The sequence below is a fragment of the Meriones unguiculatus genome, chromosome 15 (assembly GCF_030254825.1).
Source record: "Meriones unguiculatus strain TT.TT164.6M chromosome 15, Bangor_MerUng_6.1, whole genome shotgun sequence".
NCBI classification, from domain to species: domain Eukaryota; kingdom Metazoa; phylum Chordata; class Mammalia; order Rodentia; family Muridae; genus Meriones; species Meriones unguiculatus.
Window position 1 is genome coordinate 70,637,960 of NC_083362.1, and position 26,470 is coordinate 70,664,429.

Genomic DNA, 26,470 nt, shown 5'->3' on the forward strand with positions numbered 1-26,470 from the left:
TATGAAGTTCCAGAGAGAAGTTTTGAGGGACTTAAAGACTATCAGGGTCATTACATAATATGAATTAAGAACCTGTGGGTCTTGCCAGCTTTGGCAATGCACTGTAATTAACAGAACACCAGTACCACTGAAGTGAAACCTCTGATCTTGGGAAAAACTGATGGTGGCTAGGTGGAACTAAGAAATGAATGATGATTAAGAAAAACATTAGCATCACTGAGCTGAAATCTTCTGCCAAGTGTTTCCTCAGAGTAAGCACACAGCTGTGCTTCAGAAGTGACTGAGGTTATACCTTGAGCAGGCAGCTAACTTGGTAGTCAGCTGTGTGGTACTGGTTTTGAAGGCATGGAGGAGGGGTCATGAGGAGCAGCTGAGCTTGGCACTGTGTGGCAGGGCTCAAGTTGCGGAAAACCCTACATTTTAAAGATGCCAGTTGGATGACCACCCAAAACAGCAGCAGCAGTGTAGCGGAACTTAGAGGACAAACTGTGTGTCCTGTAGAGGAATCCAGGTATGTGACCCAAATCCCTTCCTTGGAGGAACCCAAGATACCTGAGTGAATCAAAGACATTAGACAATGACTTTTTACACTGTTAGGAGTTTGACATTGCTTTGTTCAGACTGTGACTATACCCTGGTTCTTCCTCCATGAGGAAATAAAGTATTCAAACTTAATTTTAATTTTTTACAGGAGTCCACAGAGGTTAAACTTTTAAGCGATTTTTTTGGGAAAAAAAAAGAGAGAGATTTTGGAGTTTTAAAGAAACTTTTTTTTTTTCTTTTTTGCTTTTTCTTTTAGGGTTGTGTGTATGTGTTAGTTCAAGACAGGGTTTTTCAGTGTAGTCCTGGATGTTCTGGAAATCACTCTGTAGCCAGGCTGGCCTTGAACTCAGAGATCCACCTGACTCTGTCTCCTGAGCCAGCATTTTAAAAAGACTGAACATTTAATGAATTTATAAAAGACTGAGAGTTTTTAAAGTTATTTATGTTTTATATTGTGGTATTAACATACAATTGTGGAGATGATTAAGAAAAAAAGATTGTGCTTTAATAGTGATATGCTTGTGTATCAAGCTGACATGGCATCAGTTATGCTGGCTAGTTTTATGTTAACTTGACAAACTATACTTAGCTGAGAGAAAATGCCTTCATAAGACTTGACTTCAAGAAAACCTGTAGAACATTTTTTAATTGCTGATTGATGTGGGGGACCCCAGGCCATTGTGAGTTTGGCCAACCCTGGGCTGGTGCTCCTGGATTTTAAGAAAGCTGGCTGAGCAAGACATTGGAAGCGAGCCAGTAAGCAGAACGAACCCTTCCATGGCCTTTGCATCAGCTGCTGCCTCCTCCAGGTCTCTACCTTGCCTGAGTTCCTACTTGTACTTCTGTAGATGATAGAAGTGAGGTGGAAGTGTAAGCCAAATAAGCCATTTTTTTTTTCAAATTTGCTTTTGGTCACAATATTTAATCACAGCAATAGAAACACTAACTAGGACAAAGGGTTTGGTTATTTCTTAAAAAATTTAATCCAAGAATATTAAGTTCCAGAGATGAATTCACTGTATACATTTAGTGACTCACTGTTTCTATTTCTAGTGTAACAGAGCATTCATTTACTAAACAGAAAACTAAGATGACACAGGATTTCATAAGGAGACATTACTCACATCATACAAGTAATACCAGTATCGACTGATGGCATGTAAAACTCTTAAAAGGAGGATTACATCTAAGGATGGGTCTTCAAAGGTGATATTTTCAGGCGGTGTGGGAATGAGGTAAACTTCTAAAGGATTTGATACAGACGGGCACACTCCATCTAGAGGATAAGAAAGTTTCACTTTTAAACAAAATATCAATAGCTAAAAATCTACATACCCAGAGTCGCCTTCATCATGTAAAGCTGTCACACTTAAGTTCTTAGTATCTCAATTGTATTAAACATGCTCATTTCTTCACTTTTACCCTTGTACACATTAATACCCAGGAATAAAAAATGTTCACGTCTCCTGAAGATGCATAGCTAAACAGGAGAAAAATAACTGACTGTTTTGCATTCCCTTCCTGTGTATCAAAGTCACCCTGTAGCTGTCCCATGAAGTTGAGGGCCAATCTGTTGGTGACCAGACACAGCCTCCAGCACACTCTTCTTTAAGTGAGTGAATGCATTTAATCTTCATGAAGGCATGAATTCTTAAAGAATTAGAAGAATTTCCTAACTTATTTTTCAGTTTTAAGTTTATAAAATTCTTAATTCTTGTTTTCTAGATATAAAGTCAAAGATTTCATTAAAAGTAATTACAGTACAGTAATTTAATTCTTAAGTTACTATACCCAAAGCTTTTCGGAGCTCTAAATCAGTTTTAAAAAGTAGGAAGAAGAAAGGGCAGGGCCTGAACACAGTCAGCCTCCCTCAGTGCGTCGCCTTACCATGCCATAACTCATCATGCTTCTTTGCATTTCTGGGGGAAGTTTTTGTTGGAGCTGTTTGGGCTCTCCCCCTTTTACCACCAACACAATCTTTACTACTTTCTTCATCCTCTCTGACGGGTTTGTACCTAAGGGAAAAAGACAGTATGAAAATCAAATGTGGATTTTAAATGTGCCAAATTATTTAACAAAGCTAATAATGTCTAAGTCAGAGAAACGATACAGAATTCCTATGAGTCTCTGAAATCCACCATCTTTCTCCCTATTTGGATTCAGAGAATCACCAATGCTTTATCTTCCTAAAAGAATATGTAAATTAGCAAGTAAAGTGCTAATTTGGGGAAAAGGTCTCTTCTCTAAGTGGCAGACACTAAAGGCAGTCTAAGAAGCTGCACAGGACTCAGAGCTACTGAGCTTGACTCCATCAAAAGGTTTAAAAATGAAATAAAAAAGGTAGATTGTTGCTTAAATGCTTTCTAGTAGATAGGAAGAGGAAGCAGCATTCATATACACAGCGTATATTAAATATTTGAAAAGCTTTTCATAGTTGAAATGTAGGACTTAACGTTCTTTCCTCACAGAATTAGGCCATGAATTTAATGTGGATTCTAAAACAAAGATCACATACTACCAAGAAAAACCAGTTCAGACTTGCCATATTGTATGAGTCTTTGTCCAAATACCAGCTCTTCCCAGAGGATTGCTCTCATCATCAGTGGATTCTCTTTCATCTTCAGCCTGTACACTGAACTGCCGCACTGCCTGATACACGGTCATGTTATATGGTAGTAAATGTTCTCCAATATAAAACTGTAGCCTGTGCCTTACATTTCCTGAATTTAAAAACTGAGCAGCCTGAATAAAGCAAAGCAAAATCCATATAAGCCCAAGTACTGACATCTGTACATTAGTTGAAATTTATCTGCTAGGACAACAAGCCAAGACCTGTGGTGGATATTTAAACTACAGACACTCCCAAACCTATATATTCTGAGCATCACTGACCTGAACTGCTTTTAAGACAGAAATGGTCAGAGACTGTACTTGTTTTGTCTGGAGTATGGAGATATGTACATATACACAGAGATGGAACTCAAGTCTAGACTATTCATATTCTGCACATACAGCTTTGGAGACAACTGAACATTGGTATGGTTACTGTAACTCCAATTTTTTCCACAACTGAGGAGATATAGGAAAATGTGTATTTTCCATATATAGCATCCTTTTGGAGGTTTCATATTATGGATATTTACTTGAAGGATAAATCAAGCTATATTAGTCTATTTCTTCCTCTACATATACAATTATGAAAATTTTTAATTTATAAGCAGAATGAGTAAGAAATAAGTTATATAAATACACTAAAATAAGCTATTATTAGTTTAATATTAATTATTAAACTTATTAAATTATTGATATTAATTATTAAATGATATTACCATATTAATTATTCATTTTTGTGATTTTCCAGCAATGACTAATAAGGGACGATTTTATTCCTGGAAAGCTAAATCAAAGATAAAGCATGATAAATGTACATTACAACATGGTATGAAAAGCACCTTACCAGAGATTCATCTATTTCCTCATCTGATCCATCATCATCACTGTCTTCATCATCTTCTCTTACTCTTCCATACCCTAGGTATCAAAAAAAATTGTCATCTAGGAATTGTAGGTGTCAGATGAAAGATTATATATATACTGAATAAACTGGCATTATCTTTAAAAAGTAGTTTTTATATTCTGACCTATAAAAAAAGAAAGATACAAAATTCTGAAGCGCAAAACGCTCTGCCTATTAAGCAAGTTCAACATATGTATATTTCTGGAAGGAACAGAGGCTCCGACTACCTAAGGTTTATCAGGAACAATAAATAATAAACAGGAAAACAGGAAATAGCCTTTAGAAGTAGAGTACACATACGGAAAATACCTCTAACCACAAGATATCTCTCAATAGCTTGCACCAAAGCCAGGGGATCAATCTTGACAGGCCCGCCTTTCCACTGCTTCACATTTGCACAGTCTGGGTGTCTTTGTAACTGACATTTTAACTGATGTGTGTTGAAAAATTTTAAAGCTTGTGATCCTCTGTTGAGAGAAAAGCTCAAGATAATTTGTGAAAAAAGGTTATTCTATTATTTTCGCAGTGAACATATATTTAACTAAAGAAAATATAAAAACTACATTGTATTACAGTACAAAGCACTTAAAAAGATTCAACAACAAATCAAATTATTCAATACAAATTATTATAAATAACTACTAAATGAATAGGTTTTCATGCACATGAAAGCATGAAGAAAACATGCTCTAGCCTCTGTGAATCCATGTGACCAATGGTAATGAGCACTGACTTCAGGGAAATGCTATGCCTACTGGGTTATTCCTCTAGAAATAAGAACTCTTCAATGAGTTGAGCACACTGACTTCTGCAGTATTTGTCCTTCCCTACTAAACTTTATTCAAAGACCAAGAGGGGAAATTCTATTTTTTTGCTTCTAAAAATAAAAACGCAAACTAGTAATATAAAAATAAAAACTAACATTCAAATTTATTTTGCTGCATACTTTTAAATGAATGGCTACGTCAGTGGATGTTTCTTCCTGTTACGACAGGAGCTGTGCATGGTGGTATACACCTGTAATCCCACACTCTGGGAGGCAGAGGCAGGGGGATCTCTGTGAGTTCAAGGCCAGCCTGGTCTATAGAGTAAATCCAGGACAGCCAAGGCTACACAAAGAAACCCTGTCTCCAAAATAGATAGATGGATGGATGGACGGACAGACAAGCCAGATATAGTCAAACTTAAAATGTGGTTATTTATACAACTCCATGAAGCATGCAAATATTAATAAGCAAGTATAATCCATATAAACTTGGACAAAAGTGGAAAGCCTCAAGGCTTTTTTGTTTTCATTTGTTTTTGAGTCTCAAATAGCCCAGGCAAGTTCTGAATTCAAGATGATATTTTGCCTCCTCCTTGTACTATTCATTTAAAAGGACATAGCAAAGTAAACTGAAGGTTAGTTTTTATTTTTGTATTATTACATTGTTTTTATTTGGAAGTGAAATCTAAAGTGAAAGCACATATGACTCTCACACCTTGGTTTTTAAATGGGATTCCAGATATGCCATCATGTTTTGTGATGTCTAATAAAACTGTTCCAAGATAGTATAACATAGCTCATTACATAAAAATTCTAAATAGAAAACTTCAGGTACGGTATGATGGATAGCTTTATCCATATAGACAGTTTTGATTCAAATTTTTAAAAATTATTTTAAAACGTAAGAATGTGGATTTTTAAAGTTAAGGTAACTTATTCTATTAGATTTCCAATTAAAAAATGTTTCAATAGAATTCCCTAACACATTAATTTCATCTGTCTATAGCATCTTATAAGACCTTAAACCCAATAGCAAAAATTTTTATTAAAAGATAAATTTAAACATGAATACTTACATGCTAAAGCCCATTGAAATAGTTATAACCACTTATCACATTGAGAGTCACAGAATGTTTCATTTTCCATATATAAAAAATTATTATAGCATTACATATTAAAACTTAATAATTTAGAAAAACTAAAACTGTGTTTTGAATGTTGTCAACTCAGTCACTGATTTATCTACTTTAAAAATATTAGTTGTTAAAATACATGTTATAAGCTGAGCATGGTGTCACCCGCCTTTAATTCCAGCACTTGAGAGACAAAGGCAGGCTGATCTCTTGAGTTCCAGGACAGTCAGGGCTACACAGAGAAACCATGTTTCAGAAAACTCAAAAATAGACAAAAGATTAGGTAGGTAGGTAGGTAGACAAACAGATAAATGGCATGATCTTAAAGATAAAATGTATTTGATTCATTGAAACAAACTGCTTCAGTCATTACAAAACAATGTTCCTCAACAAGACCAAGGCCTTACTAGACCTTTCACCATGTCTTCCTTCAACAATTCTGGTGGCAAGGGAACATACCCAGGCAATGGTCCTTACCTGCCTCCTGCCCCATTTCCACTAGGGAAATCATGCACTTTAACTGGGAATTGTTCCATTTGGCTGAGGCAGTTGTTCATCTTGTGAACTAGTGCTAACAAAGGCGCATGGCCTACTGGTTCTACTCTTCCAACAGGCTCTTCTCCAGGAAGCTATTTAAAAAAAAAAAAAAAAAAAAATTAAACACGGCCTTTTGAAAAGTCACTGTTCCATATCAAAAACGTTTATAATCAGTTAAAAAAAATGGAGATTTATCTATTAATTTTATGATTTCTGACAGACTTCATGAAGGCAGTGTTTCCAAGTCAATTATTTCTTTTATTATCTTATTCTTTTATTTTCTGTGCATTGCTTGGTGTTTTTCCTGCATGTTATGTCTGTGTGAGGATGTTGGATCCCTGCACCTGGAGCTATAACCACTTTAAGCTACATGTGGGTACTGGAAACTGAACCCGGGGCTTCTGAAAAAGGAGCCAATGCTCTTAACCACTGAGCTATCTTTCCAAACCCTGGTCCCAAGTAAGTTATTTCAAGAAAGATACAATTTGTACAGCCCACAATTCTTTTTCAAAATTCATGACTCCAAATGGCTCTGAGGAATAGTAGTTGCCAGTGGGTAAAAGCTAATCCATATAGGCATGAGGCTATTTATGGTCTGCCTGTTGCCTTTTACTAAGACTATTCATATTTTATTGCAAAAGAAAATTCTTTGTGTATGACAAAGTGTACTGAACTGCCTGACTGATGATATTAATACATGGAAAAGTATCAGGTTAACAGATTGTGGACATCTAATCTTAAGTATCAGGTAACAAACAGTGGGCGTATACATACTCCTAAGCAAGATATAAAACACTGTATATTCCACATTTGCACCCACGTGCACTTGAAAATAAAGAATTAAAAAACAAAAACAAAAACATAAAAGCATCAACCTGTCCAACCCAGTCTTCAATAAACACCATTTCTACCTTTAGTAACGCACACAAATTAAACTGATATAAACAGTGTTCAAAAAATACCCATGAAGAGGCATGGTTAAGCAGTTTTGCTAATAAGCAGTAATTAAACTCATTACACCAATAACGCAAACAACAAACACCTTCCTTAGTTATGCCTTCTCTAAAACACCTATAACAGAAGATCTAATCTATAGTACTCACGTTAACTATAGTAACAAGTTAACTCTGGTTCTCACACACTAGGGGCAAATGGAAAAAGGGGGAGTCAGCCTATAGGCCCTTCCCTTGTAATCTACATTATAGAGATGGTTATTAAGCATAGCAGAACTATATCTGCCTATCATAACCTCAACTAACATAAATACTAATAGGTGAGACTACTCTAAATGGCTTATCTTTGCAAGGGGAGAAAAATACCTGACAAAGTTGGCATGGGCTTCAGGTCACTAGTGTTGGGAGAAGGGTATTATTTCTGTTTTATATTTTCAGGCAGTGTCTCATGCTACCTAGGCTGGTCTAGAACTTACTTGTATCGGACCTTCCTGCCTTGCCCTCTAAGTGCTGGGCACTCAATCATGGACTTTATGTCTGGCTTCGTTCACTATTTTATGACACATTAAAAAAAAAAAAAAAAATTAAAGCCAGGCATGGTGACTCATACCTTTAATCCCAGCACTCAGAGACAAGCATGTACGTCTCTTGTCAATTCGAGCCCTGCTCATCTACACAGTAAGACTTGCTCAATAAATGAATGTTCAAAGAAACTGAGCTAAATAGGCAACACACGGTACACTTTTATGGGACATAAATGCTCACACTTAGTAGCACCAGCTCTACTAGTACACGTGACCATTATGAACTTACAGGAGAAGAAAAAAAGACATGAAGGAATCGCTTTAATCGGATCTCTCTGCTGACAGCATCCTTTTCACTTTTAGATGTCAAATACAGCAACAGTTGTTTCACAAATCCACTATGTTGGATTTCAAATGATGAAACATCTGACTCTGAGACTATGCTACGGATTTCTACAAGGCACTCAGCTCCACCATCCACCTGAAAGAGTAGAGAAAAAGAGTCTATACTGACTTAATACAATTCACACTTCCCAAAAAGAAATAAAAATAAATTCTCAATACCTTTGAAAGTAAGAGAGACAGACAGACAGACAGACCGACCAACCACTGGACAGCTATGAACCCTATTGAGCTACAATACTAACCTGCCACTGGTACAATAATGGCTCAATAGTTACTGGGCTAGTTCTCTGCTTAGATCTGAAGCCCAATCCACAAAAGGGAATTCATTCTTGGTACTATAAACCTGGTTAAAAGCTGATGGAGATCAAAGGCAAGGAACCTACTACCACTGTTTTTTTTAATGGTCAGTGTCAAAATATCTTCTAACTAATTGTTTATGCCCATATATGTTTTGTTCCCAGTCTTGGTCAGAGAAGTTCTGTTTGTAATAGGCAATTATCCGCAGCCATAACTGGCAAGTGCTAAGTAAGAAAAGTTTCATTTATTTACCATTCAGACCAAAGCAGAATATCTATGATCACCCCTACAAGGCTGAGGAAACATCACAGAAGTATTTCATGATTAAAAAAAAAAAAAAAAAGTGTTCATAACACAAAACTTTTCTGCCTAACTAGTTCAGTTTCATTCTTAATGGTAAAAAATATGAAAAAACCTAAAAATGAAGGGACTAACAAAGAAGAAACTGTATCATTAAGTGGATGGATCACTATGTTAAACAAAATATGACATGCAACCTCTGCTATGAAGAAATATTTAAGATTTAAGAACAAAAATAAAGAAGTAGAACAGTGACTACTTCATAATCAGAAGGGAGAGGGAACAAGAGAGGGAATCAAAGTACAAAATATACACGTATGAACATGTCATAAAGGCAGGCAGGCTATGACTGTACAAATGACACTTATTAGATTAAGGCTCTTTTAGGAAGACAGATTAAAATGTGAAACATGATGTGCTGTGATGAAGTTAATAAACTATCATACAGATTAGATGAATCAGATGAAATGGTGAGGGCTACAATAAAGCCTCAAGCCTTTCCAAGTAAATACCGAGTCTGAAGATAGAGGCGGTTATGAGGATTTAAGAAAGAAATTCTGAAGGGGCATTTCTGAAACTGTGTTGTTTGTCAAGAAATAGGGAACACAAAGAACAGAAAGCATTGGCAAGATTTCCATTATGGGCAGCAGACAGTGAACCATGGTAGTCGAGAGACAAGGAGGAAAAAAAAAATTTAATTGTAGAAAGCGATGTTTCTACAATCACCCCCCCAATGATCTACAAGCAAACAAGACACACTGGACACAGTACCTGGAGGTTGAGTTGTTCAGTTGCAGCACAAAGTCTCTGAAGGACATTCAAGGCAGGGTTACTTCCATCCAAATTCTCAGAACTAAAGTAACGCTCAACAAATTTGTGTGCCTGCTCCTTAATCCAACCTTTAATTTTTTCTCTATAAAAAGGAAAGAGGAGATATAATGCTTCTGTATAAGTAAAAAAAAATCTACACTGAAAAAGATTTTAAGAAATTTTAGCATGTGCTTGAGTTCAATCCCCAGAGAACCAACTTCCACAAGTTGTTTTCTGGTCTCCACAAGTACTTAGATACACACATAAATTTACAAAAGAAATAGTATTTCAACTTTATCAAAATAGCTACACTTAAAACGCTTACTGGCCTAAGATTATTAATACATTCATATAAAGAAAATTCAGGTTCATTTTGAAAACAAGCTAAGATATATATATATATAAAATTGCTTATATAATTGGAGTAATTTCAGATCATCACATGAACAGTAACAGTATGTTCTAATTTCCTAAGTGTTCATACCCAAATAAAAATTTACATAAGAACTGACTAAAGGACAGATTATCTAACACCATCCATCACTGTGTTTCACTAAAGAGATGATATAAAACTGAGATATACCAGAAGCATGTGACCAGGCTGTTTAAATTATAAACTTTAAAAATACAGTTGCTTAATTACTGTTCTTAACTAATTCAGAGATTCAGTAGCCAACTCAATCAAATTAAGTTATCTTTAAAACAAAATGCCACTGGCAAAATATCCTATTTATACAGGAAGTAGTCTACATAGTTACTTTATATCTAGTGCCTTCTCAAGAAAAGCATCTGCATATGACCCATACACTGATGTACTTTTGGGTTTCTCAGCTACAAATCTTTAAATTCTACTAACTAGGCAGGAGAATTTCATTAAAATGTACAAACAGAAAATGCGAACACAATTCAGGAAAAGGTTCCACACAGACCAAAATAAGCAGAGTTGTCAAATGGCTGTACTATTGCTATGGTTTCTGTATTTAAGAGACAGGGTTTTAGCCCACAGGCAAGACCTGAGCTATATATATATACTTAACTCTGAATTTAGAGCAAAGTGAACCAAAGCCAAGTACGACTAGCGTTTGATTAGTATGTCAATTCAATCATGTTGAGACCTTTCAGATGAAGGATATCCCACCCTGAATCCCAGGACACACTTTACCTATTATTTGATATAGTGTCTTTTGAGGCTGCCCTGGCAAGACCACTAACTCCTGCAGTTCGTGCTGGCTCAATGTTGTTGCTGTTGGACTGTGCGCTTAACCTTCCCCATGTTTTTGGATTCAAGCTTGCCAGGAATGAAGATTTAGGTGACTGAGTTGTGGTGGGGCTTTTTGCTATAAAGACAAAAAAATTACATTCAAATCATTTCAATAAAACCAAAGAAAAATCAACAAAAATTTCAATCTTAAAGGATTGAAACAATTCAGAACACCAAATCAAGAGTAAACTTAAGTTCAACACCTCTTTCATCCCCCTATTAGTTTTCATCAAAGGATTCACCTTGATTGTCTACTTTGTCATCATCTCTTGGAGGTGAATACTTTGGCCTTCTTGGCCCTCGTTTTGGCAGGCGTTTTCTCTTGAGAACATCACTTAATCGACTGTTGCATAGAAAAATAGATAAGGTTAGCAATTACCACTGAAGAACCCAGCTAAGACAGGAGAAACAGTAATTTATGAATAAAAATGTACTAACAATTTTCACTGACTGAATTAATATGGAGACTGCGGACAGTCTAGAGAAAGTATGGAGAATTACTAACTGCAAAAATACAAACTAAAGGCTTGATTAATTTTCTACATGTCCAATTTTATAAAATTCAATGTATTAAAAAGACTAAGACCACACAAGGAGAGCAACAGAACCAGAAAATTTGAACACAGGGAACTTCCCAGAGACTCATACTCCAACTAAGGACTATTCATGGAGATAACCTAGAACCCCTGCACAAATGTAGCACATGACAGTTCAGTGTCCAAGGAGGTTACATAGTAATGGGAAGAGGAACTGCCTCTGACTTAATCTGATTGGCCTGCTCTTTGATCACCTCCCCCTAAGGGGGGAAGCAGCCTTACCAGGCCACAGAAGATGACAATGCAGCCACTCCTGATGTGATCTGATAGACTAAGATCAGAAGGAAGGAGAAGAGGACCTGCCCTATCAGTGGACTTGGGGAGGGGCATGGGTGAAAAAGGGAGAGGGAGGGTGGGATTGGGAGGGAAGGAGGGAGGGGCTTATGGGGGATATAAAATGAATAAAGTGTAATTAATAATAAAAAAAACACAAAGACCAACATATAAAAAAAAAATCAAATCAAATGAAATGTATTTCTTTCCTAACCTAACTGGCAACAGAATATAGATGGGACATAATGTTTATACTATTAAAATATTCTAGCTACTTATCACAGTATCCTACCCAAAAGACATGATGAAGGCACTAACCTCATAAACATATTCATAATGACATCCATGACTGTTTTTTAACTTATACAAATCTGTTAAGTGATAGTGTGAATAACCTATGTGGAACTAGAACCATTCATTGAACTGTCTTATTTTATTGTATGTTTTGTTTGGTTGGGTTTTTTTGTTGTTTGTTTTTGTTTTTCAAGACAGGGTTTCTGTATAGCCTTAGCTGTCCTGAAACTTACTCTGTAGACCAGGCTGGCCTTGAACTCAGACCTGTCTGCCTCCCAAGTGTTAGAATTACAGGTGTGAGCCACCACTGCCCAGCTTTGTTTGGGTGTTGAGAGAGGGTCTCCACCCTCCCTCAAGCTGAACCTCCAATTTATGATTCTCCTGCCTCATCATCCTTGGCTCTGAGTAGAGGGAGGGCTTCAATTCATCTGCAAATAGACTTTATTCTAAACAACACTACAATGCACCTTACACATCAACAATGCACCAATATACATCACACCTTGCAAGCTGCTGCTCATAAGAATATTTTGAAATATTTCTGAAATTATTTAATAACAAACAAACAAAAACAAAACAAAACAAAACCACAAAAGATTAAGCAGATGAAAGAACATTCTAGGAATAGAAAGATGGTTCAATGGATAAAGGCACCTGCCATCAAGCCAGACAACCTGAATTTGATCTCAGGGACCCACATGATAAAAGGAATGAACCAATTAGTACAAATTGTACTGACTTCCACACTGGTACCAGGGAACACAAATGCACACATAAATGAGATTATTTATTTAAAATTAAGTAAATTGTTCTAATTCAGTTGACCAGTAGATGAAATAAAATTGAATAATTTAAAGTAAAAATGGTTTAATTAGGAAGACTCTCAGAGTCTGGTAATTCTATGAAATAAGTATGCTTAATGTATTCAAATATCAACCAAGACAAATAAGACTTTCAGGAAAGATACACTCTACAGTACCCTATAAATGAAAAATAAAGAATGTTTCAACTGGAAGGCTGAAGAGATGGTTAACAGTTAAAAGCATTTATTTCTTTTCCAGGAATTGGGGTCTGCTCCCAGCATCCACAGGAAGGCTCACAACCTTAATTCCAGGGCATCTAATGCTCTCTTCTAGCCTCTGAAGGTACCTGCATATTTATGGTGGGCATACATAAACTAAGGCACGCACACATAACAAAACAGTCTTTGAAACAAGAATGTTTCACTTAGTAATCCCAACACTTGGGGGAGAAGGATGAGGAGGAGGACTGCTGTAAGGCAGTGAGCTCCAGACAAGCCAGCATTACATATTAAAATAAAACCTCAGAATATGAACAACGTATTAAGTCATCAACTATTAGACTGTATAATCATAACTACTCCCTTATTGAAACTGGCTTAGAAATATTACATTTTAGTTCCAGGACAGACAAGGCTACACAAAGAAACCCTGTCTCAAGGGTTTCTTGAGCTATTTCATAGTACCCTGAAACTTATATTTAAAGACATCTCAGGTATCAACTGAAAATTTTATAGCAAAACCCTTTAATAATTGAGGGTTACTGTAACGACCAGAGAATACAGTAAAGCTGAGATGGAAGAACAATAAAGTAGAAAGGTAAATGGGAGACAAGGATAACAGCACCATAGGTGAGAAAGTAGAAACCCAACAGGTTTGGGGGGGCTGGACAGACAGCTCAGCAAATAAGAGCACTGTCTGCTCCTCCAGAGGTCCTGAGTTCAATTCCCAACAACCACATGGTGGCTCACAACCATATATACAGAAATCTGATGTCCTCTTCTAGAATGCAGGCAAACATGCAGATAGAGCACTCATACAAAAAAATAAAATAAAATCGAAAGAAAGACGAAGGAAGGAAGGAAGGAAGGAAGGGAGGGAGGGAGGGAGAGAAAGGAAGGAAGAAGGAAGGAATGAAGGAAGGGAGAGAGAGAAAGGAAGGAGGAAGGAAGGAAGGAAGGAAGGAAGGAAGGAAGGAAGGAAGGGAAAGGAAGGAAGAAGGAAGGAAGGAAGGAAGGAAGGAAGGAAGGAAGGAAGGAAGGAAGGAAGGAAGGGAAAGGAAGGAAGGAAGGAAGGAAGGGAGAGAGAGAAAGGAAGAAGGAAGGAAGGGAGAGAGAGAAAGGAAGGAAGAAGGAAGGAAGGGAGAGAGAGAAAGGAAGGAAGAAGGAAGGAATGAAGGAAGGGAGAGAGAGAAAGGAAGAAGGAAGGAAGGAAGGAAGGAAGGAAGGAAGGAAGGAAGGAAGGAAGGGAGGGAGGGAGGGAGGGAAAGGAAGAAGGAAGGAAGGGAGAGAGAGAAAGGAAGGAAGAAGGAAGGAATGAAGGAAGGGAGAGAAAGGAAGGAAGGAAGAAAGGAAGGAAGGAAGGAAGAAGGAAGGAAGGAAGGAAGGAAGGAAGGAAGGAAGGAAGGAAGGAAGAAGGAAAACAGGTTCAAACATAATCTTTAGAAACTTGGCCAAGGAACATAATGAAAGACAAACTGACTAACTTCCCTGAAGTAGCAATCAGTCCAAGCCAGACTTTTGATATACACTAAAGTAGACTGGCAGCAAAAGTGACTCTTCTTCAAGCACCTGACCCCAGCTAAATTTAGCAAGTTGTACAGGACAATGGTTCTTTAAGGTATACAAGATTTAATTTTAGAATCCCAGTGAGAATGTTTTACCAGTATATATTTTACAGAAGCTGGAAAGTGAACTCAACAGTTAAGAGCAGTAGCTTTGATTCTTAGCAGTCACATAAATTCGATTCCCAGTACCTACACAGAAGTTCACAATAATCTGTAACTCCAGTTCCAGAGAGTAGGATGCCCTCTTTTGGCCTCCAAGGGATAAATAAACATGATGCAGAACCATACATGCAGGCAAAAACACCCATGTACATATAATAAAAACTAAAAGCAAAATATATAATATATGATGTACAACAAAAGGAAAAGCATGGAATATTACCCTGGGTACCAACTAAATTTCAGAAATGAATGTGGCTTATTATGTACAACATTCCAGTTTTTAACATAAAACCACTTAAATATGTGATCTTCTAACGCAACAACTAAAAAACAAAAATAAAAAAATCAAGAGTTTCTCAACATAGTAAATAGTACAGCAGAACAGGCACAAATGACTTTAAAAACTACCACTTACCTTTAAGAAACAGACAAGTGTTTGGTAATTAAAGCTAAATGGGAATTCATGTTTGGCTGCCTTGCCTGTATTTTCTAATTCTTATTTTTCACTGCATCAATTCCTTGATATCACAGAGACATATGCAATAGTACAAAGTAATTGCAAAACTATGGATTCAGAAGCAAATGCTAAGACACTGCACTGTACCGGTGACACATGTAAACAAACCTAAGTATCTGTACCTCAATTCCCCTGGGTACCAACGTGAATGATATGCATGCCCCTAATGTACTTATAAAGCCAGGCCCAGTAAGATAGCTTTCTTAAAGTTATTTTCTTTCCATTTCAGAGAACAGACGAGCTGAGAAAATAATCCAGAGGTAGAGGTGATTGTCAGTATTTGCTGAAGCTATAGATTCTGTCCCCATCACCACACACACACACACACACGCATGTGCACGCGCGTGCGCACACACACTCACTCTGCACTCTCAGGTTTGTTTGTTGTTTCTGTTGTGTTTTTGTTTTTTCAAAATAGTGTTTCTCTGTGTAGCCTTGGATGTCCTGCTCGCTGGAACTCACAGAGACCGGACTCACAATGCCTCTGCCTCCCCAAGTGCTGGGATTACAGGTGTGCATTCTCAGGTATTTTGTTCTCAACAGGAGTCTTGGGTATCAACACAGGTAAAGTGAAGTACATTAAGATTCACAATAAAACTCACCCTTGAGGGCTCAGGTCCAGAGAATCATCTCTGCTATGCTGCAAGCTGGGTGACCCCAGATCAGCAGAGGCATTGGTTGCAGCCGTGGCTGTCCCACTGCTGGCTGGTGTTGTAGACCCCAGGGATCCTGACCCATTTGTACATGCCTTTGGAGGGCTTGTCAACAAAGTCTCTGATTCTGCTAAATGTTTTACTTGATGCATCACACCTTCACAGCAACAGGGACAAAAAGAGATCAGTTTAATCAGACGAGAAGAATGACCCCACCAAGACAAAATTCCTGAATATTAATCCTGGTAAACTAGAAATAAAGGAAGGAAGGAGAAAGGTGAGGGGCAGAAGGACCTAGGTTCCATCTTGACTCAGATCAGAAAAAATAAAATAAAAAAAAAAAAAGATATTTTTACTGAATGTCTTCTGATCTTCAAAGCAAAATCACATAAACAGTGCTACTCAAAGTAGAAAACATCCATTTTATAAACAATAGTAAATTTGAGAAATACATACAGCACACGTCACAGAAGACAAGGAATGGAAAAGTCCAATCAGCCTTGATGGCTACGAGAAGAACTGAATGAATGACGATGCTGCTATCCATAAAGAGCTATGGAAAGGTGGTGACTGCCACATCAGAGTAAGGAAAACTAAAATGTCATTTGTGAGAACGGAAAGGGTTGCTACAGTGACACACACACACACACACACACACACACACACACACACACACAGACGGTCATAGATATCCAAAAAAGCTTGTGTTAAATACATGAAAATTTATGGATGAAATTATGTATGAACACAGAAACATTTTAAGAGTAGAGGCTTAATCTTCCACTAGGTTATTTTTATTTTACTTTGTTTTGGAATTTTTGTTTGATTGTTGTGACTGGGTCTATATAGCTCCAGATTCCTGGAATTTTCTATGTACACCAGGCTGGCCTTAAACTCAAAGATGTACCTATCTCTGCTTCCCAAGTGCTGGAAATAAAGGGGTATACTACCATACCTCACTTCCATTAAAGTATTTAAAAGAGGTGTGGGGGAGGAGTAGGCTGATTTAAGCTTCAGGAATTGCTTCAAAAATAGTTTTATGAAAGGCTATGCTATGTACAGCAACAGGCAAGACAAATGCACTCCGCAGAATAAATGACTAGAATGATACATTTTCCTAAGAATTCCAGTAAGTAGTAATGAGCTCACAAAAGAGAAATACAGGAAGCTAGAACACACTGTAGGAGAACCAAGGTCAAATAAAAAGATATTCAGAGGAAGACATTAACATTAGTCTTTTTATGAGCAGCATGAATGACCTAGCCCTGAGAAGACAAAGCCCACACCATAATAAACATATATATATGGGTAGTATGATGGTACAGAAAAATTTTCTAAGCTTAACAAAAATTACTTAACAAAAATGTAGTATTCTCCAATATAGAGATGAAAGTGGGCAAGTGACTCTCATTTACTTTTAAACCAAAAAAATTAGAAGAAACAAAAACAAAACAAAAAATAAATGATAAACTCAAAAAAAAAAAAAAAAACTGGCAAGGCAGAGTGCAGTTAATAGTGTTAGGGGTTGGCTCTCTCCCGTAGTGTGGCCAGGCACTGGTTGCACATTCCCTTAATCTCTACTCTATCTTTATTGCAGCACATATCGTGGGCAAGTTAAATTTTGGGTTCAAGTTTTTGTAGGTGGGTTGATGTTCCACTCCCTTTGCTTGGAAGTCCTGTCTGGTTACTGGATGGCATCCAGTCTCCACGTTCCTTGCTTTTAGGGGTCTCAGCTACAGTCACCTCCAAAACCTCCCAAAATCCTGCCCTGTCATAGGTCTCCAACCAGTCTCAGAGATGCTCCAGGCCACAGTTTGTCTTCTCTCTGAATGCCCTCTGTCCTCCTCCTCCCTCTCCCCTGCTTTCCCCACATCAGATCCCCACCCTCATTTCCCTCAGCATTCCCTCACCTATCTTCTGTTCCCTTTTATCTAGCACTAGCATAGCTGTATTTTAAGAGGTTCCACTCAGAAACCAATCAAAATAGATACTGAGACTCACAACCAAACACTAGGTGGAGCGCAGAGAGCCTTGTGCAAGAGTAGAAGTGGAAGGAAGAATAGAAGGACCCTCAAGAACAGGATCTCCACAAGAAGACCAACACAGCCAACTAAACTGGGCCCAGGGTGGCTTTGTGGAGAATAAAACACCAACCAAGAACCACGTATAGACTGGACTGAGGCCCCAACACACGTCCATGATGGACAGCTTGGTCTTCATGTGGGTCCCCTTACAAGTGGAATGGGGGGCTGACTCTGACAAGAACTCTTTACATGGCTTTCAATCACTTCCACCTGTCGGGGCTGCTCAGCCAGATCACTGTGGGAGGATGCACTCAGTACTGATAGGACTTGATGTGCTGGCATGAGTGGGTGGGATGGTAGGGGTGTGAGGATGCTCCCCTTTTCTGAGGGGTGGAGAGAGAAGAATACAGGGAAGAGGAAAAAAGAGTGGGACCTGGAGAAGAGTAGGGAGGGGGTCTATAATTGGGATGTAAAGTGAATAAATTAAAAAAAAAAACACAGAAGCTTACAAAAAAGCAAGAGAATGACACTAAAGACAAACATTTCATGATTTCAGAAAGTAAGAGAGAACTTGTGTGTGTGTGTGTACCTGACTTGTAACAGTCACCTTTGGGCAATGGAAAAATACTGCTTTATTATTATTTTTTTTTAAGTACACTGTTATTTTAACAAAGCTAATATTTAGTTACTTGGGGATAGTGTCTTACTATGTAATTCTTAGGTTGGTAGTCAAGAGACAGACCCAAAGATAATTATAAATGATAATTATTAAAAAAACTATAAATAAATTATAAATATGAAAACTTCTACTTTGTTCTTACTATATCTTTCATAGTTTCAAAACATGGAAAACTAAAAACCCAATATGTGAAGATTGACTCCAGCCAGGGAAGCATATTATGTCTTGTTCAACTATCACTGGAGGGTTCCTCCTAGCCAAGCGTGCACACCTTTAATCACAGCACTCAAGAGGCAGAAGTAGGCAGGTCTCTAAGCTCCTGGATAGCCAAGGCTACACAGAGAAGCCCTGTCTTTAAAAAAAAAGAGAGAGAGGAGAAAAAAGAGGAGAGAAGGGAAGAGAGAGAGAGGGGAGAGAGGAGAGGGGAGGAGACAGAGAGAGAGGAGGAGAGAGGGGCGAGAGGAAGGAAGGAAGGAAGGAAGGAAGGAAGGAAGGAAGGAAGGAAGGAAGGAAGCCTTCCTCCTATAGCAGTTAAGAATAAATATAGCAACCCACAGCCAGACATTATAGAGAGATTGAGAGACCTTGGAACACTCAGCCTGAATGGGATGACTCCATCAAATCCCTCCCTGATAAGGGCTCCGGGAACCAAGTGGAAGAGGGGGTGGAAATAATTTAAGAGCCAGAAAGGATGCAAGACACCAGGGAAACAAAGCCGACTAAATAAAAAAGATAGGAAGTCAAGAGAGTGTAGGTATAAGCCTGAATGAGTCTGCACCAGAAGGAGTCCTAGAGGTGAAAAATGTATTCACATAGCCCTGTCCCTATATCCAACTGATAAGCACTTGCAAATGAAAATTTAGTATTCTCCAAGGGAGTCTCCCTGAGAAAACTATTGCTCCTAAGGGCAGACTGAATGCCCAGAAGTATATGCCAACACAGGAAGAACACAGCAGCATCTTTGGAGGTTCTTTGACTTTGATGTAATCAGGTATCTTTCATTTTCTTCCTCCATCCCACTTAAGTCTCTTTATTTGTTTTTGTTTTGTTTATGTACTTTTCTCTTTTTACCCTACAGGTCATTTGCAGATAATTATGGCTTTCATTTCAATGTTTTTATGGAACTCCTAAGTGTATGAATGAGCAAGTCTCTGAATACCTAGTTCTTGTGCCTCTTCCTCCCCTTCTCCCCTTTTTTTTCAGCAACAGGGTTTCTCTGTGTAATAGTCCTGGCTGTCCTTGAACTCGCTCTGTAGACGGGGCTGGCCTCAAACACACAAAGACCAAGTGCTGGGATTAAAGGCATGCACCATCACCGCCCAGCTCCTGTGCCTTTTGTTGGTCTCTTTCCTTCTGTTTTGTCCACTTCTGATGTGTTCGTTTTATCTCATTATATTTTATTTGCTTATTATCTCTGAGAAGCCTGTTTGTTTTCTAATGAGAGGCAGAAAAGGGGTAGATCCAGATGAGAGGGGAATCAGGCAGGAACTGGGAGAGGAACCATAATCAGGATATATTATATGAGGAAAAATAAATCAATTTTCAATAATAGGAAAAAAAATAGTAATCAAGGGCTGGAGAGATGTCTCTGTGGTTAAGAGCACTTGCTGCTCTTCCAGAGGACCTGAGTACAGTTTCTAGTATCCACATGAAAGCCCACAACTATCTGTAAATCCAATACCAGAGGATTTCATGTCCTCTTACTGTACCAGTCACATACACTTTCAACACAATAAATGGTAAAATAAATCCTCAAACATTAGAACTGTTCTGATCTATTGCTATGATACACTGCAAACTTATTCAAGCAATTGTTATGGATTGAAGTCTGTGATTGCTGCCAAATTTGGGAGCATACAAAAAGAAAAATTAACTGAAAATGACTAACAACAAACAATAACAGTGAATCTCAACATCCCTGTGCTTCCACAAAATACACATACTACATATAAAATACTCTATATATGCTTGAGCTCTTAAATATATAATCTCTCATGTATACAGATAATAGTTTCCTTATAGACACTGAAGGCATCACTTGAAGTTCCATCTAGATAAACTACTAATCATTAACTGATTATCAGTTAATGAATGGCATTACCTTCTCTCCTGAAGTAAACACTAAAAATATCAGGTAACTTTTGCATTAAGATTTCTGCCATCTGAAGTGCTCCAACTACTATCTTCAGGTCTTGACTTGACAGCATAGAAGCAATGTGACTAAAAAAGAAAGCATTTGTGTTTAACACTGAAGTTGGTAGTTACTTTTGGCCATACTACTTAAAATTTAAGAACAATTCCAACAAATCAATCATAATTTTTATTAAATTAAGTTTGATTTTAATTAAAATTATATTATAATAGACATTAAAAATTATTCAAAACATTCCAAACTTCATTTTTTTCTGTACTACGATTTAGAAATTTATAAAATTACTTCAGATTTCAATTTCCAAAATATTTTTGTTATTTTGATGAACACACCTTGAAACAGCATGATTTTTCAGAACATCTTTCAGAAGTTCAGCATCAGCAAAATAAATTATCCTAAGAATTGCTCTAAGGCACTTATGTCTGACCGCAGGTCCGGCTGAGGAGCTATACACTTCATAGAGAACACCAAATAAGGTCTTAATGAAAGACTTAGCCAGTTCCGGATCTTCTTTCATTAGCTGTGCTCGCGCATCATCCTTCTTTAACTCTGAATATCCACCTGTTATTTAAAAAGATGTACAGTCCTGAAGTGACCACCATAGCAGTATAGTAAAAAACAAAAAACAAAACAAAATATTCAACTGAGCAACTATTTGAAATGCAATTAAAAAAAAAATTTTTTTTTTTTTTTGCATTACAGGACAAACGTAAACTTATTTAGATTAATAGGATTGCAAGGAATAACATTAAGAGATTACTGACCATTCTAACCAGATGAAAGTACTGTATTAACTGTATACTTCATCTTAAAGCAGTCTAAGAAACACTAGGAAAATTTCAATACTAACCTACTAAAAACACAGGTTTAAAAAAATGAACAAAATACAAGAAATGTACTAGATAAAAGGTATCCAAAAACAACTGCATAAACCAGGTCATTTTGTTATTTTGTTCATAAAGACTATGTAAGAAGAGTGTAACTGATGAGGACTATGAACAAAGGTTTGGTGAACTACTGATTATGTAACACGCCTGTTGCTTTGTTTGGTGACATACATTTGTCAATGCTCTATAATATGAATGCTTTGAGACTACAACAGTGTAAGTAGTACAAAGGCTGTATGACATAAGGCACCTTAAACATTTGCTACCCAGTTCTTTTCTGGCGGGATGTCGTGAAGCAGGATCAAATGAACATCTGCATTAGTTCTAACAAGCATCCCAAGACATCATTTAAAGAAAAAAAAATTGTGTGGGAAAAGACATTACATATGAATAGTAGCTTATTCTTAATAATTGAGGTACAGGTTTTAGTAAAATAAATCACCATTATTCAACTATTCTACCCTTCCCTAATTACACTCAATGAAACTGTCACTATGTAAATAACAACAACAAAATTAGAGGTTCAGCAAGAGGCCTAAATAAGTGAAGGTGCTTGACAGCAAGCCTAAAGACTAGAATCCGTGCTGGACGTGGTGGGACACGCCTGTAATCCCAGGGCTCAGGGAGGCAGAGGCAGGTGGATCTCCATGAGTTTGAGGCCAGCCTGGTCTACAAAGCAATCCAAAACAGCCAAGGCTACAGAGAGAAACCCTGTCTCACAAGTGAGTGCGGAAGGGAGAGAATAAATAAACAAACAAACAAATGAATGAATAAATAAATGGATGGATAGATAGATAGATGGATGGATAAATTAAGTGGGTCGTGGCAGAGTCAAAGGATACTTACTAGTGTTAGTATTGGCTAAGGGGTTGGGTTTTCTCTGAATGGCACGTGCTGTTCCCGTGTCCTCATTGATTTGCTGCATAGAATTAAAATCAATAGTATAAACTCGTCCCAGAGTGGACAAGCTTATCTCATCCTCACCGACCTGATGGGCTGCCTGAGAGCAAAGAGAGAGAAACCTTGAATATAAACATGTAGAAATTCATTACCTTAAGCATAGCAGGGACCCTCCACACATGCTACTTTACTTATTTTATGTGGCTGGCAAACTAACATAATGTTGAAATTTTAAATCAGTGGATGACAAAACTCATTTAACAAATCATTTAAAATTCAAACAAACTGTGGGCTCTAATATCAGAGTACTCTAAAACAAGGTCCAGGTAGCTGGGCACAGTGACACATGCCTGTAATTCCAGCACTCAGGGAGGCAGAGGCAGGCAGTTCTCCGTGAGCTTGAGGACAGCCTGGTCTACAGAGTGAGTTCCAGGACAGCCATGGCTACACAAAGAAACTGTAAAGAACACAACTAAAACTAAGATCTTAGATAAATAATCACAAAAGAAATGTTAACAAAAACAAACTAAATTCAGACACCATAGAGAAATTACAAAATATACTACATATGCTGGTTGAACACCTGGAAGGCCAGCACTCAGGAGATTAAGTCGGGAGGTTTCCAGGTTCAAACACAGCTAAGGCTACATAGCAATAACCTATCACTTTAAAAACAAACCAAAGACTCTATACATAGTCAATCTAAGCTGAGATTCCTACACAGAATAACTATCTGGAAATTGAGAGTAAACTAATAGTGAAGATGTAACTATTATCAGAAGAATGCTAAAAAGAAAAACACTTAAGATTAGAAGTTAAGAACACTAGCAGTTGTGGCACAAAAGACCAATCAACAATTAACTCTCATAAAAGCAAGCTGGTTCTGAATTCTGAGTTCCTTTATAAGAACTCCTGACTTTGTAACTAAAATGATGATGAGTTTAAGCAAAAACTTTTAGATACTGGAACGAATCTTTAAAATATAGCTCGACAAGAAGTGTAAAGATGGTTGCAATTCAAGAATTATATTAAATTTAGAAAAATTTTGTGTATTACTGATAATGCTAGCAGAAACGGACAGTCTCTCAAGTACTTCAATACTTTTCTAGCACCAAGTCTTTTTGTCATCTGAGAAATTTTATTATTCTGGTGAATACAAACAAAATCAGATGAACAGAAATCACACATAAACTGTCATCATTAACATTTTGATATATTCCTACACTTTAATATTAATTTTTTCTCTCTTATATCAAGTTACCAAAAGTTCCATAATTTTAAACATTGCTTTCATTTATGTCATTAAAATCTGTTGCACCAGTATAAAATTATATATTAATCTTCTTATCACAATTTTCATATTCACCCAAGAGCAGTTATTTGTTTTCACTTTTTTCCTGATTAAGTATAAAAAGCACACACTGGGAGATTTCTTCTGGGTTGAAATAGTAGACCTGCTTTGCAACATAGTCTAACTCTCCAGTGTTTCCTTTTGGAAACAAAACTATGGGACAAAGAACTGAGATTACTTGCTCCAAGCCAAGCAGGTAGTTAGCAGCAGAAGCAGGACTAGAGGATCATGTTTTCTGACCTCAACAGAATGAGGACCTTCTTTCTCAGGAGACAAAATGAGAGAATCTTGAGTTAATTCAAAACTGAGCACACTTAAGCACACACAACCACCTCCCCATTCCATCCCTATACCCACCCTCCTCAGAAAGACATATTTAAATGGTACAATGAAACTACTACCTCAATGATCCGGCTGTCAATCCTGTTATAGGGATGCCAGAGGCCTCGGTCATCCCGCCACTGCCATATTGCACCATCTGTGTTCTGCGCATTTCCCTTCTTCAACATGGTATCAACTGCAAAAATGCCTTCTTTTGGTAAACATGGCATAAGTTCACTGAAAGTAAAAAAAGTGAAATTATTTTAGTATGTAACTTTCTTCACCATTTGTAGCTATTAAGAGTATCAAGGAAAAATCAACCCATTTTTACCAAATCAGAGATGTCAGTTCATACAGCTCTTGAGGACTTCGTGGAACAAGATCAATTTGCTCTTGACAACTTCCATTGGAGGCACCACATAAAAGAAAATGAAGTGTTTCTGCAATGTCTGTAAAGCCAGCAACAACAAAACAGAAGCCAATTAAACTAGGTGTAATTTACAAGGCAATCATTCTCTAGGGCAAAAATTAAACTTACAAATAGAGCACCTGAATACGGAAATAGGAAATACAAATCACTTGTATGTGTATGGCTTTAGCTTCATTCTGCAGTACCATAAAAAAGAAGTGGCCTTGAGGTTGTGTTGTACAGTTTACTTTTTTATAAAAAAAGTAATCAGGAAGTAGTTAAAATACAAAAACAAAACAAAACAAAGGCCTGTGTTTAATTTATATCACTGTAGAATGGAAATGTGACTAAGTAGCTTCCACGTGATAATATTGTGGTAAAGTTTGTGGAGTAGTCAAAAGAGGTTAAAAGCATGACATTAAAGGAAAAAAATACATGTGTTCAAAGGAGTGACTTCTGAAACTGGTATTTGTAGCTAGACAAAATAAAGTAAAATAAAATAAAATAAAAAACAAGTGTAATTCCAGGAAAATCTAGGTTAATAAAGCTTTAAAGAGGTACTAAGAACTTCAGAATGAGTAAAGTAACAAAACCACTTAAGAAGGGGTTGAGCATTTCCCAGTTTTACCGAGGTAGGGAGCAAGATGCTCATCACATGGGAGCAATAATCTGCCCAACTATTCACCCTAATCACACTATCTTTGAGCCAAGGTCTTTGTCAATGTATTTGTGCTCACAGACAATGCAATGGAAAGTGAAACTATGCTTTTCCAAAACAAAATATGCTGTCTAAAACAGTGTGGCCAAAAACCGTGTTGTCAGTAAATGGCAAAACTGACTCTCAAGATCCCACTTTCAAGTTTCAGAATTATGAGTACAAAATTATTAACCATAATTATAGGTGCTCCAATAAGAAAAGAAAAGAATCAAAACACAGATGTCTTCTAAAACCATACTACATTCTAACACTTATGAGACAAGGCCTAAGAGCATGACCAACAGCAATTTGTCACTGGTTAAGAAACACAAAATTTGTAAAACTAGTAAAAATTAGAGATTCATCAGTAAAAATAAGGTCCAGTTTTCTGGGAGAAAAAAGCATTCTGTACAAAGATAATTTACTTGAAAACTCAAACCTGGGCTGAGAGAATTAGTTACCTTAACAGTAGTTACAAACAACTTAGATAACTAACAAGAAATCATTAATGACTATAGTATGGTGATTCAAAGATCGTGAGTCATTAGTCCCAGAACCACCAAAGGTGAGTTTTAGAAAGGCATAACATTAAAATTACATGATCAGTCAGGAGTGGTAGCACACACCTTTAATTCCAGCACTTGGGGAGGCAGAGGCCGGCAGATCTCAAGACCAGCCTAGTCTGCAAAGCAAGTTCAGGACAGCCTTGGATACACAGAAACTCTGTGTAAGGTCAGTCTGAACTACATAGCAATACATATAATGATACTGTCTCAAAAAAACAAGAAGATCTTACAGCACTGCTGGATATCAAACACCTGGACTTCATATATTCAGGTAACCATCGACCAGACCTACATTCCCACCCCAACATTTTTCTTCTTTAATATTCAATGATATTCATCATTTCTTTTCCTCTTGTG

The 26,470-nt window shown here is 37.2% G+C and overlaps 1 protein-coding gene across 17 annotated transcripts in view; it reads right to left on the reverse strand.

Moving 5' to 3' along the window:
* Positions 1 to 26,470, reverse strand: part of Trip12 (thyroid hormone receptor interactor 12) — a 131,952-nt gene that overhangs the window by 22,731 nt on the left and 82,751 nt on the right. For 7 of the 17 annotated variants that reach the window (XM_021650879.2, XM_060368739.1, XM_060368738.1 and 4 more), the window contains 16 exons: positions 24,773 to 24,890; positions 24,519 to 24,678; positions 22,716 to 22,869; positions 21,315 to 21,543; positions 20,932 to 21,050; positions 16,077 to 16,284; positions 11,289 to 11,389; positions 10,948 to 11,122; positions 9,747 to 9,888; positions 8,263 to 8,454; positions 6,437 to 6,588; positions 4,370 to 4,542; positions 4,001 to 4,074; positions 3,086 to 3,285; positions 2,431 to 2,558; positions 1,668 to 1,819 (listed from right to left, as the gene is read on the reverse strand). In XM_021650879.2, coding sequence (XP_021506554.2) covers positions 1,668 to 1,819; positions 2,431 to 2,558; positions 3,086 to 3,285; positions 4,001 to 4,074; positions 4,370 to 4,542; positions 6,437 to 6,588; positions 8,263 to 8,454; positions 9,747 to 9,888; positions 10,948 to 11,122; positions 11,289 to 11,389; positions 16,077 to 16,284; positions 20,932 to 21,050; positions 21,315 to 21,543; positions 22,716 to 22,869; positions 24,519 to 24,678; positions 24,773 to 24,890 — 2,477 coding nt within the window. The remainder of the gene's footprint in view (positions 1 to 1,667; positions 1,820 to 2,430; positions 2,559 to 3,085; positions 3,286 to 4,000; positions 4,075 to 4,369; positions 4,543 to 6,436; positions 6,589 to 8,262; positions 8,455 to 9,746; positions 9,889 to 10,947; positions 11,123 to 11,288; positions 11,390 to 16,076; positions 16,285 to 20,931; positions 21,051 to 21,314; positions 21,544 to 22,715; positions 22,870 to 24,518; positions 24,679 to 24,772; positions 24,891 to 26,470) is intronic. The other 10 variants (XM_021650881.2, XM_021650877.2, XM_021650869.2 and 7 more) reach the window with 6 other exon arrangements.